The sequence below is a fragment of the Macaca thibetana genome, chromosome 8, assembly GCF_024542745.1.
Source record: "Macaca thibetana thibetana isolate TM-01 chromosome 8, ASM2454274v1, whole genome shotgun sequence".
Lineage (NCBI taxonomy): Eukaryota > Metazoa > Chordata > Mammalia > Primates > Cercopithecidae > Macaca > Macaca thibetana.
The window spans coordinates 4,318,228-4,331,399 of record NC_065585.1 but is presented as its reverse complement, the minus strand read 5'-3'; the positions used below and the strand labels follow the sequence as shown (position 1 = coordinate 4,331,399).

At 38.1% G+C, this 13,172-nt stretch overlaps 1 protein-coding gene across 24 annotated transcripts in view; it reads right to left on the bottom strand.

The window, feature by feature from the left end:
- PTK2 (protein tyrosine kinase 2) overlaps window positions 1–13,172 on the bottom strand; it is a 356,647-nt gene that overhangs the window by 223,484 nt on the left and 119,991 nt on the right. For 19 of the 24 annotated variants that reach the window (XM_050801647.1, XM_050801642.1, XM_050801644.1 and 16 more), the window contains one exon: window positions 10,776–10,942. The exons of 4 other annotated variants lie outside the window; for them this stretch is intronic. In XM_050801647.1, the coding sequence (XP_050657604.1) occupies window positions 10,776–10,942 (167 nt within the window). Of the gene's footprint in view, window positions 1–3,437; window positions 3,545–10,775; window positions 10,943–13,172 lie in introns of those variants that run through there. One more of the 24 variants, XM_050801654.1, reaches the window with a different exon arrangement.

Genomic DNA, 13,172 nt, shown 5'->3' with positions numbered 1-13,172 from the left:
ACTTAACAACATAGCCTTAAAATCATAAAGAATCACAAGACAGAATTACTAAAAAAAAAAAAAGTACATCAACAATTACAGTTGAATAGTTTCTTCTGAGATGAGCATGTAGCAAAATATATGTGTATAATATATACATTGAATACATTAAATGTCACTTTTCAAGCAAAGTATGAACAATATAATCTTCAAATAATATGACAATAAGCTTGAAAAAATGTACACAAACACACTCACCCTCTTTATAATAAGAGAACATACCTTTTTTTCAGAAGGAATGAAAATATCAACTAAGTACTAAGGCACAAAGAATCATCTCAACATAGTTAAAAAAGAGTCAACACCATAAAATTGTTATTCTTCCTATAATGCAACAAAATAAATCCATAACCAATAATCTTTTGTTTTATAAGCACATATGGTAGAAACCTAAACAACACACTTAATCCACCCCTTGGTTTCTTCCTAAAATCTTGAAACAAATATCAAAACACTGATTGATAATAAAACACTATCTAACAAAGTTGTGAGACACAGACAAAACTAAAATGACCATTTATAGTAAAATACATTTACTGGTAAACATGAATGAACAAAAACAAGTGAGCTAAGTGTTCAATTTAGAAATAAGTGGTAAACAGAAATAATAAAATATAACCTTCATAATAGGAATATATTATAGAGTAAGAATTAACTTAGTAAAGATGACACAAAGGCTTTGCAGAGAAGACATTAGAAGGCATCCGAGACAAAGGACACAGATGTTACAGACAAAATCCAGATGAGGGGAACCTGTAGGACAAGTAACACAGCTTCCTTCACAAACTGCAAGTAAAGGGGAGAACTGAATGAAGATGCTATAGACTACAAAAGACTGAAAAGACACCTAATTTGGATCCTAATTCAAATAATTTATCTTTAAAAATTTTGTCATGATATTTAATAAACAAGTCAAACTTTGAATACTGATGGGATAGTTTATGAAATTAAGAATAATTTTTGGAGATTTTTAAACAATTTTTGGTTATATTTTAGAGCAGTAGTTCTGAACCTTGAGATTCTGCCCCCTTCCTGTTTCCCCTAGGAGACAACTGGCAGTAACTGGACATACTTTTGCTTGTTACAACTAAAGAGGGTGGGGTGGTGGGCTCCTATCATTTAGTGGGTAGAAGCCATACAACATATATATACAAAAGCTCCCCACAACATAGAATTATCTGGCCAAAATTTTAATCCATGATTAAAATTTAAAAAACAACAAAGAAAAGCATGTTGTCATGTTATGGACAGACCATTTTGAAGTCTAAACTATTTCCATGAATTTATAACTTTGTCACCAAAAAGGAGTGGATGCACTGCTCATAAAAAGTCTGAAAACAAAAATTTCTAACATTTCAAGATTTCTCCACTAAATAAAAAAATCTGATGTTAAAATATGAAAATATATTTCAAAATCAATTATATTGAAAGGAATGATCATGGAATATGGAAATTCACTGACCAAATTTCAACAAGGGTTTACATAATTGGTGACTGGTAATGAAAAATCAGTATCATGATAAAGCACACACAGACAGTGGTATCCCTTCTATTTAATTATGCATATCTTTGTCAAGAATACTTTTTGCTATGACAACCATTAAAAGCAATAACAAAATAAATAAAACCTGAAATAAGACCTTTGAATCAGAAGTGGGGCATGGTGGCTCATGCCTGTAATCTCAGCACTTTAGGAGACAAAGGCAGGAGGAGTGCTTGAGCCCAGGAGTTTGAGATCAGCCTGGGCAACATAACAAGACCTTGTCTCTACTAAACATAACATAACATAACATAACATAACGTAACATAACATAACATAACATAACATAACATAACATAACATAACATAACATAACATAAATAACATAACATCAGCCGACCGTGATGGCATGTGCCTATGATCCCAGCTACTTGGGAGGCTGGGGTGGGAGGATGGCTTGAGCCAACGAGGTTAAGGCTGCAGTGAGTCATGATTGCACCACTGCACTCCAGGTTGGATGACAAAGACAGACCCTGTCTCCCCTCTCCTCTGCCAAAAAAAGACCTTTGAATTAGTGTAGTCAAAACTATAAACACTGATCCCAGTGGCTAAGGCAGAAAGACCATATGAGGCCAGGAGTTGGAGTCCAGCCTGGGCAACACAATGAGACTTGTCTGTACAAAAAAAATTATTTTAAAAATTAGTTGAGTGTGATGGCAAACACCTCTAGTCCTAGGTAACTGGGAGGCTGAGGAAGGAGGACTACTTGAACCCAGGAATTCAAGGCTACAGCGAGCTATGATGGTACCACTGCACTCCAGCCTGTGTAACAGGGCAAGACCTTGTCTCAAAACAACTATTTAACCAAGACTTTCTTTAAAAAATAAACCATACTAGGCCGAGGGCAGTGGCTCACACCTATCATCCCAGCACTTTGGGAGGCCAAGGCGGGCGGATCACGAGGTCAGGAGATCAAGACCATCCTGGCCAACATGGTGAAACCCCATCTCTACTAAAATACAAAAAAATTAGCCAGGTGTGGTGGTGTGAGGCTGTAGTCCCAGCTACTCAGTGATGCTATCTCAGATCACTGCAACTTCCACCTCCCAGGTTCAAGTGATTCTCCTGCCTCAGCCCCTCTAAGTAGCTGGGATTACAGGCGTGCACCACCACGCCTGGCTAATTTTTGTGTTTTTGGTACTGATGGGGTTTCACCATGTTGGCCAGGCTGGTCTTGAACTCCCGGTCTCAAGTGATCCACCTGCCTCAGCCTTCCAAAGTGCTGGGATTACAGGTGTGAGCCACCGCGCGTGGCCCACTGCATGCTTTTAAATTTTCTACTTTTATATATATTTTACAGCCTACATTATACAATCAATATGTTGACCATAAGTAAATAAATAAAAAATTGATTAAAGATGAGAGACAACATAAGGCTGATAGGGAGACTTAACAATGTAAAACATGCAATATCTCCCCATGTTATCTCAAAATTTTAACTCAATTCCATTTTCAGTACTTTTGAGGAGGAGACAACTCTTGGAGAAATAATAATTCACTAAAAACTAGGAACTTGGGGAAAGAAAAGAATTCAGAGAGGAGCCTTGCCATGATGCTACAAAGCCATGAGAAGATGAAAACAGAGAGGAAGGTAAGTGGGAGAGAAGAGAATCAGAAAACAGGAAGACACTGGAGGAGACAGAACAGGGGAAGAATTCAACTGTATAACCCAGGATTAAATTGTAATACTGGTGGGCAGGGCTTCCTCTTTCATTTTCTTATATATTGCTATGGCAACCCAGTACTGTACCAAATGCAGGCGGAAGGGAGGGAGAGCGAGCGAGTTAAGGTGAAGAATGTAAGATTTCAAAGGAAAGCAGGCATGCTGAATCAGTTGTTTTCAAAGGAAAGTATTCACCTTGGTATTGTCAGTATCTGGCACAGAAGCATTCAGTAAATGTTTAATAATAAATCAGTAAATTTGGTTTCTCAAATGCCAAAAAAGGCTTCTCTTAGATTTGGTCCTCAAATCCCTGAATTCGACATCTGAAAGGAATAGTGATATCCAATTAACTCAGTCAGAAGCCAAACAGATCACTCTATGTAGGTGATTTCAGACAATCAATATAATTTAAATTATAATTCACTTAATTATTTGAGTGAAAAACTTTACAGTTTAAATCTGTTGGAAATCTCCTAAAGTTTCATATCTTTTACTGTATTATAAACTAGATCTGGTAGCATAATTTAAACAGTTTTGCCTGACTCAAGCTCCTAACAAATACTACCTACTTAACTAGGCTCTCCCAGCATCCCAGAAATAGGTAAGCTCCCACCTGCCCCTGGACTGACTGGGAAAGCGCTGGGGACAGGCTGGGGCACACATGCACACTTCAGGAGTGATTTTCAAACGCAGCCTCAGACCCTAATGGTCAACACAAGTTCCCCTGGAGCCTGTGTGGGGATTGGGAAGAGCTGGCGGCTACCCCAGCCACGGCTCTGGGCCTTCCAGTGACTTCTGAAGGAATTTACCATTCCCTTATTTATATGTTCTATGTGGTCTTAACCAACATGTGTTCCCAACAATCTCGTTAGGTGTTTTCACTTTTACTTTATAAAAAGTGTGTCATGCTGTACGTCATATTCCAGGACTTTTTTAAATTGAGGTAAAACTCACATAAAATATTAACCATTTTAAGATGTGAAAGAAAATCAGTGGTATTTAGCGTACTCACAAAGTTGTGCTAGGACTTATTTTGTCACATGATGTTATACAGCTAAGCTTCATTCATATTGTTACTCGTACCTGTAGTTCATTAATTTTGACTTGTGTGACATTCTACTACCATGTGAATAATCCCCAAGTGACTTAACTGTCACTGCTTATGCCATGAACATTATTGCAGTTGTAGCCTAGTATAGAAAGTAGAGCTAGAGTCTCTGAAAGAACTTGAAGGAGAACTGCAGGATGGTAGGGCATGTAATCACTTGACATTCAAGAGGATGCCAAGCTGGATTCCCAGGTGGTTTCACCAATTTATTAAAACATTCTCCCTAGCAGTGCAGGTGAAAGACTGTCAGGTCCACAGCCTCTCCAGCTATAGAGAGTGTCAGACAGTTGACTTCTCGCCAACTGGAGGCAGAGTTTCACTGAGCTATTGATTTGAATTTCCCTGATCAATAATGAAGCTGACAGTGCCTTCTATGTTAACTGGCCAAACTTACTTTTTCTTTTATGAAAATACCTTCATGTCTCTTGCCTATCTATTATTGAGGTGTCTGTTTTTGTTTTTGTTTTTGTTTTTGTTTGGAGATGGAGTCTTGCTCTGTCGCCCAGGCTGGAGTGCAGCGGCACGATCTTGGCTCACTGCAAGCTCTGCCTCCCAGGTTCAAGCAATTCTCCTGCCTCAGCTTCCCCAGTAGCTGGGATTACAGGCGTCTGCCATGATGCCCAGTAATTTTTGTATTTTTAGTAGAGACAGGGTTTCACCCTGTTAGTCAGGCTGATCTCGAACTCTTGACCTCAGGTGATTCACCCATCTTGGCCTCCCAAAGTGCTGGGATAACAGGCATGAGCCACAGTGCCCCGTCAGCAATTTTTTATTGATCAGAACTCTTTAACACCACCCTTTGTTGACTGCATGTGTTACAAATACCTTCTCCCACTTTGCAACTTGTTCTTGTACTTTGAAAATGTATCTTTTGCAGAATGTCTTAATCTTAGTACAGTAAAATTTGCCATTCTTTCTTTTTATAGTGAACATTTTGGAGCTCTTAAGAAAATCTTCCTAACCCAGGGCCAGAGACACATTCAATTACACTTCCCACAAAACATGTTTTTTTAAAGTTTTGCATGTGATGTTTGTACATCTCATAGATTTGTGTATTGAGGTAGGATCCAATTTTGTTGTTCTTCTTCCTACATGGATAGCCATTTATCAATCCAGCCCTTCCTTTCAACCAGTAACATGTCATGACAGAGCTCTCTAAGGTCATCCTGCCTGAGACATTTACGACCAAATATGTGTGCAGCAAGCTAGTTTACCAAGCTGTTTAAAGAGTGAAGACCAAGTGAACAAGTCTATATTTCAGGTTTATTCAACAGTATGAATAGAATCTACAGCAGATAGCACAAAAGAAGAAGCTATGTCCAAAAATGTCATGGAAATCAAAATTTATACCCCATTATATTGCTGAGTCCTGGAACTTTCATTTGACTGTTGAGATCTTACTCCTCAGAAATAAAGCCAGAACTGCAGCTGCCTTCACATACCCACCTATGAACTTAGATGTCTGCAGGTGACAGAAAAAAAATTTGTCATGTTCAGCTTCTTGTACTTACGTATCTAATACAGGAGTAGAGAAGAAACAGCTAAGTGTTTGGATTCAATTTCTACTATACCACCCATTTAAGCCATATATCTCCAGGAAAAGTTATTAAGCCTTTCCAAACTAAGGCTTTCTCACAAGTAAAATGGCAAAAAGAGAGTACCTACATAAGACTATCATAACAGAAATTAATTTTGATGTACTACATCAAATGTCTGACACACAGTAAACAACATGTGTTAATATGGTAATACTGTTATTAACTTACGCTAATATTGTTTGGTTCCTAGTTGAAAACAAGTTTCTATACCATCACATTACTTTGCGTCTGGGCTTCTTTTACACATGCATTATCAGTATATTATTTATTCAGTTTTTATTCAAATATTGTTTATTGGGTGCCTATAGTATACCAGACATGACTAGAACCAGGAATAGAGGAGTGAAGAAAACAAAGTCCCTGAGAAAGAAAGATAGACAACACATATATAATATCAGTCTTCAGAAGTCTGTAAAAAATTAACACACTATATGAGCTGATGAAAAAACACAAGGAGCTTCAGGTAGGCAGTGGGCTCTTTAGGTAGCCAGTAGGAGACCATAGGGAAGCAGTGACATTCAAGCACATTCCTGGAATGAGGAGGTCCAAGCCATGCCTGGAAAAGGCAGAACATACTCAGCAGAGTCACATCAAGTTCAAAGGCCCCAATAAGAAAGCCAGGGGGCTAGAGTTGAATACGTGAAAAGTTGTAAAAGATAAAGGAAAAAAGGGAGGTGAGACAAAGAAAGCCTTAATTAAGATGAAGGGCTATATTATTCAACAACTAAAAAGTCTGGCAATAGAGAAGAAACCATCACATCAGATCCCAACTTGAGTATTTATGGAAAGAACTCTAAAATATATTAAAGAATTTAATGGAAGGAAAACTGAAATAAAAGGGACCAATGTCACCAGAGTGGAGGAGGAAGAGGAAGAGCAGAAGGAGATAAGGACTGTGAGGTCATCAGAAACTCCAGAGTATGCTCTGAGTGTGATGAGAAACTACTGGAAGTTTCTGAGCCCAAATGATTTACAAATAGAATTGGATGGCTTACATTCTAAAAAATACATCAGCAAATCCCATCAGCTCCCACCTTAAAAACACAACCCTGTACAACTGTTTCTCACCACTTCTATTATTATTCCCCTACTGCACCATCTTTTAGGATTTTTGCCTGAGTTATTGCACTAATTTATCAGTTTCCCACCTCCATCCAATCAAATGTATGATATAATGCCCAAGGCAGGTGTAGGGAGAACAAAAGAGAAGAAAAGAGGTTACTGGAGCACCCCAACATTTAAAAGCCAAACAGTTCAGAAAGACTATGAATGGTCAATGAAGGAAAACCAAAGCAGTTTGGTATCCAGGAAGCTAAGTGAGGAATATTTATTAAATTTTTGGTGATAATAGCTTGTATTGTAATTGCCTTCTACATGCCTAATGATGCTTTAAAAGATGTTTACAATTTTTTTCACATGATATTAACAGGGTATAATCCTTTTCCCCCTGGTTACTATTTGTCTGATATACTTTGTTCCCTTTCTGCTTATATTTTATGTGTGAGTTCTTCAAATTCAGTTACTATTTTATTTCATGGAGCCAATGCATATTTAGATCTACCCAATTTTTTCCATCTCGCATCCGAGACCCTCCCCTTCAGAGATCACTTTCGTTTTTCCTAAAGTGTTTTTGTCAGAGGTTCCTTTGGTGGTAAATCCTCTGAGGAAAATGCCTCTATCTCACCCTGTTCTGAATGGCAATTTAACTGGGCAAACAAATACAGGTTGCCAGCTACTTTCCCCACCACTCTGAACATATTATCCCACTATTTTCTTGGCATCTATTATTGTTGTTGAAAAGTCTGAATTTTTCTCTGGGTGTCATCCTGTTGTGTTCTCTGGTACAACAATATTTTACTATTAATACAATCTGCCAAAGCATCAGTTTAGTTTTATTGACTCTGTTTGGGATTTTATGTTAATCCTGTATTTGAAGGCTCATGTCATTCATTGATTATAAAATATTCTCAACCATTATCTCTTAGGATTATCTCCTCTCTTCCCCATTCTTTTTTATTCTTCTTGAGTTTCTATTAGGAATGGGTTGACCTTCTTACTCTTTATGTTACATCAACTTACATTCACATTTTCCATCTTTTCATCTCTGTGGTATGTTCTGGGAAATTTTTTGTCTTGTTTACTAATTTTTCAGCTATGTCTAATCTGCTATTTTATCTATCCTATGATTTCTGGAACTTCTATTTGGACTATCCAAATTCTCTTGGTTATTTTTGATAGTCTCCTGCTCCTTAATGACACTTAAATTCCTCCCCTTTGAAATATACAGAACCATCAGTATTAACCCTCATAACTCTTGAAAATACCTCATCAGTTTATCTGTCACATTTTCTTCTGTCATCATCTCTACCTACTATGCATGTAACTTTCACTAATTTTTTTTTTTTTTTTTTGAGACAGAGTTTTACTCTGTCATCCAGACTGGAGTGCAATGGCATGATCTCAGCTCGCTGCAACCTCCACCTCCCAGGTTCAAGTGATTCTCCTGCCTCAGCCTCCAATGTAGCTGGGATTACAGGCACCCATCACCATCCCTGGCTAATCTGTGTATTTTTAGTAGAGACAGGGTTTCACCCATGTTGGCCAGGCTGGTCTTGAACTCCTGAACTAAAGTGATTTGCCTGCCTCGGCCTTTCAAAGTGCTGGGATTGCAGATGTGAGCCACCATGCCCGGCCAACTTTCACTAATCTTAAAAGCCTAGCTACATTTTCAGAGCGTTTAAGACAACATTATTCCTATATTGAGATAGGCAATCTAATTTTAAAAACCTGTACTATGAATCCAGACAGCTAAATTCAAATCAAAAGCTGTGTCACAAACTACGTAACTAAAAGTTTATCAATTTTGTTTTCATGTGTAAAATAAGAACAACGATAGTCTCTAACTCATAGGGTTTGGGAACAGTAAAATGAAATGTATATTTAAGTTTTCTGGTGTAAGAAGCAGACAGATGGCAGAGTCCCTGGCTCAGCCACTCATGATGACAAGGCATCAATGTCATCATCATCATTAGTATTATTATGAGGAGCGATATCTTGATCATCCTTTAATCTAGTAGGGTCAATCTATGAGAACTTCTATATAACCCCATCTAAATTTTTCTTCCTTTTGAGGATTCAAGACCCAGTCAGTAAAGCAGTGCCTATTCAATTTTACTTGAAACAAAGTAAATAAATTGGCTTAAAAGAACAACAACAATCTACTAAGAGATTTAGATTCAATGGCCATTTTATTGAGCACTAAGGACTTCATTATGACAAAGTCGGCATCTGACATGTCCATATAAACCAAGATAATATAATTGTGTTAAATAAGTACCTTGACACAGGAGGATCACCTTAGTAAAGGAGTTCAAGACCAGCCCAAGCAACACAGCAAGATGCCCATCTCAAAAAACAAAACAAAACAAAACCCTGCAGGTATTTTAATCTAACTTTTACATATCCTTTGTTTTGGAATGCTTACTTGCTTAAACAGACTCAATAGCTGGAGGTCAAATCTTTTCTAGCCATTGATGTGAACCAACCAAACTATATTCTCAAGGAGTATTTTGTTAACTCGGTACCAGCTATCTGACAAATTTGAAAATACAACTGTATTTCTTTGATGAACTCTGTAACTGGGGTAGGGTGTTATTCAACATAAGATTTATTCAGGCTGGGCATGGTGGCTCACACCTGTAATCCCAACACTTCGGGAGGCCAAGGTGGGCAGACTGTTTGAGCCCAGGAGTTTGAGACCTGTCTGGGCAACATGCTGAAACCCCATCTCTGCAAAAAATGCAAAAATTAGCTGGGCGTAGTGGTGTGTGCCTACAGTCCCACCTACCCAAGAAGCTGAAGTGGGAGAATCGCTTGAGCCCAAGAGGCTGCAGTGAGCCATGTTCATGTCACCGTACCGCAGACTGGGTGACAGGGCGAGACTCTGTCTCAAAAAACAAAAATTATTCACCTAAACATGCTTTTTCTTTTAAAATGTCTACCCTAATTAATCTAGATCCTTCAAAGTTACTGACCCTTTGAATGCACTCTTCAATCTACAATTGTCTTTATTTCTGTAGCATTACCTATAAAAATTAGAGCCCTAGTAAAAGAAGCCCATTTTTACAAGTTACACCTCTCTCAAATGTATTTTAGATGTACAATTTCCTACTAACAACTTGAGTTGCTTAATAGTAAAAAAAAAAAAAAAAAAAAAAAAAAAAAAAAAAAAAATTATTAGGGAGAACCAGAAAAAGAACAATTATAGGGAATTCTTTTAATTTGCCCTGAAATAATTTTATTTTCCTTAACATTTCAACAGGAGTCACTAAGACATTACTTCCTAATTTTAACATTGCATGTGAATATCAAATATACACTTACTCTTTGTAGGTGTGCTCTAGATTACACGGCATAGTGAAACAAACTATGTAGCCCATTAATAAGGTATTTAGGTGTGATAGCAACTCCTGCTCCATAAAAGGATGACAAGGGATGAAAACATAAATATATATATATATAGGATTTGAGTTTTACTGGGAGCAAAGGTTGAAACAAAGTAGCACTGTGAGAAATCAGCTAGCAAAAGACCATCACAGAAGCCTGAAATCGGATGGCTCAAAGTATAGTTAATAATATCCAAAAGCTAGACTACAGGTCTAGAAGAGATCACTGGTTAATAATTACTAACCAATTTTATTTATACCAGAGATGTAATGAATGACAAGCAGTGTGGAAATTAAACATATACATTTGTTATCTTGTGCATGTTTTTAAAAAGCAAAAGAAATCAAGTGTGCATCACACCAAAGCAGGTTTGTATCTTACTTCCACTCCTCTGGTGGGTGGGCAAGCTCATACTTCTCCCTCACACTGGAGACGCCCATATCCACGTGAAGCCAGTGAACCTCCTCTGACCGCAGGTGACTGAGGCGGAATCCATAGCAGGCCACATGCTTTACTTTGTGACTGTCCACTATCTTCTGAATGATGCCCTAAAACATACCCCCCACAAGAATGACTGTTATAAACTGAAAAAAAAAAAAAAAAAAAAAAAAAAAAAAAAACAAACTATATGCTAAAAAGTAATGCAATATTCATTTCTTTTAGTCAATTATCAGAAATCTTTAGTATGAGAATATCAAGTTAAATAAATGACTTAGGAATCTTTGTTTCTGAAATAGTATTTTCAAGAACAAGGAGAAGTTTTAGAAAAGAAAACATAAAGAGATTATCTCCTTTCGTCATTAACAAGGCATGTAAACTTAAAAATACATTTCTGCAATTCCACTATCATCATCCCCCAAACCTATCAAAGCACACCAGTTATCTTTCAGTTACTACTTTCTAAGGTCCAGACCCAAGGAAGGGGTTATACTTTCTAGAACAGGGAGATCATACTGTTCAAGACCAGGCTGCAACATTCATAATCATTTTTTTAAAAAACATACATTCAGGAACACACACTTAAGGCTATGTTTCTGGTGACACTGGAGATACATGAAAAGTTCTTTGAATTAGGGCTTAATCAGTTTATTACTTGCTCTTTAAAAATATTCCCAAATCTAATGCTTCTAACATGTGTTCCCTTGAGTTCAGAGGAGAAGGTCACCTTTGAATGAGGTCATCAGGGAATGTTCCTTAGAGATGGTGAAATTTCTCCTGGAGCAATGGACAGGTTAAGTGTTAGAACTGACTCTTGCCCTGTACCTACCTAGGTATGAGGGCCATGGGAGAATATGTTGTTAAGTGGGCAGCATGTATAGAAGACTCATTTGGGAACATGACAGAACCATCTGCTGCCCTTTACATGAGGGTATGCAAATCACAACCAACTGTGACCTCAATCTTTTAGGTGATAAGACAAGTATTTTTTTAAATGATGCTGATATTAAAATGAAAATGTCCATGAAAGAAAATCATCACTAGTTTTTAGAATTGCAATTAATTGAAGTTATAATAAAACTTGTAAGACATACATAAAAGTTCCTGCACTCACCAAGTATTGCTTTATTACAGCACAATGCTGCTGATCATAATAAAGGATATTATCCCCAGTCTTCTCCATAATCTAAGACAAATTGTAACATGTACCATATACAAAAACTGTCCAAAACCCACTATATGCACATCGGGGACGTGTGCTGCTGTGCTGGGCTCCCGATACTGGCACCTGGTATGTGGCAGACCTGCCAGGGCACTGAGTGAATGAAGTGGTAGAGTCAATCTCTCTTTCAGACAACTCAATCCCAGGTACAAAGTTGTTTATCAAGCACAGGAAGTGGCAGAGAGAGGGACAAAGAAAGGGAGTAAACATGGTATCAAGAGAGAAAGCATGAACAACAGACCAGGCTGGAAGAGTCAAAGACAGGTTCATAAAGATGATTAATTCTCATCAGGACAGGAAGGATGCTTACAGCCTACATACTCCTATGTGGAACTGACAGAAGCATAAAATGTTCTTCCTGGCTTTTTGATCCAAGGCCCAGAATTCATGACAGGGCCACTGTAAATGATAGCACCCTACCTACACAAGGATGTCCAGCCGAGGGCAGAGAGTCCACATTCTAGTCTTTAAACCTTGTACTCTGGGGTGGGAAACTTGCCTAGAGAAAGGAGCACCTTTTAACAATTCTCTCAGAAGTGACTTCTGCAGCTTCTTGACAACACACAAATCCCTGAACTATAAAGGATGGAAGCTAGCACCTCTGCGAAATTCCCACAAAAGCTCCTGGTTCCCTGTCCAGCTCTGCCAGGTCAACACCTAGTACACACCAACACTAGTTACCCTTGGTAAAGCACAGGTCAGTAAGTCTCCTTGCTCCACAACTCACTACTACTACCAATTCAAGAGGCAGCTCTCTCTTGTTAGAGCTGCGATCAATGTCTACACTGGTCTCTAGACATCTGCCTCAGGTCACTTGGTCTATCATTCCATAAACTGATGTTGAATATAAGGCAGTGAGGAACACAAATCATTTCTTATAATTGTCACCATTCACATCCTAAGAAAAAGCCCAGCTTCTCTGGTTGCCTTCTGTAGTGACCCCATGAAAAAGTCACTTCATCTCCTCTGAACTCACAGCACACATATAGGAGACCTGCAGCAAACCAGTCTCAAAGAGGCTTAGCCCAGAACCGTGGTATTTGTTAGGGAAAGGTAGGTTTCTGTCTTGGAGTTTTATGGAACAGAGAGAATCTTATTACATTCACTTGATCATGCTG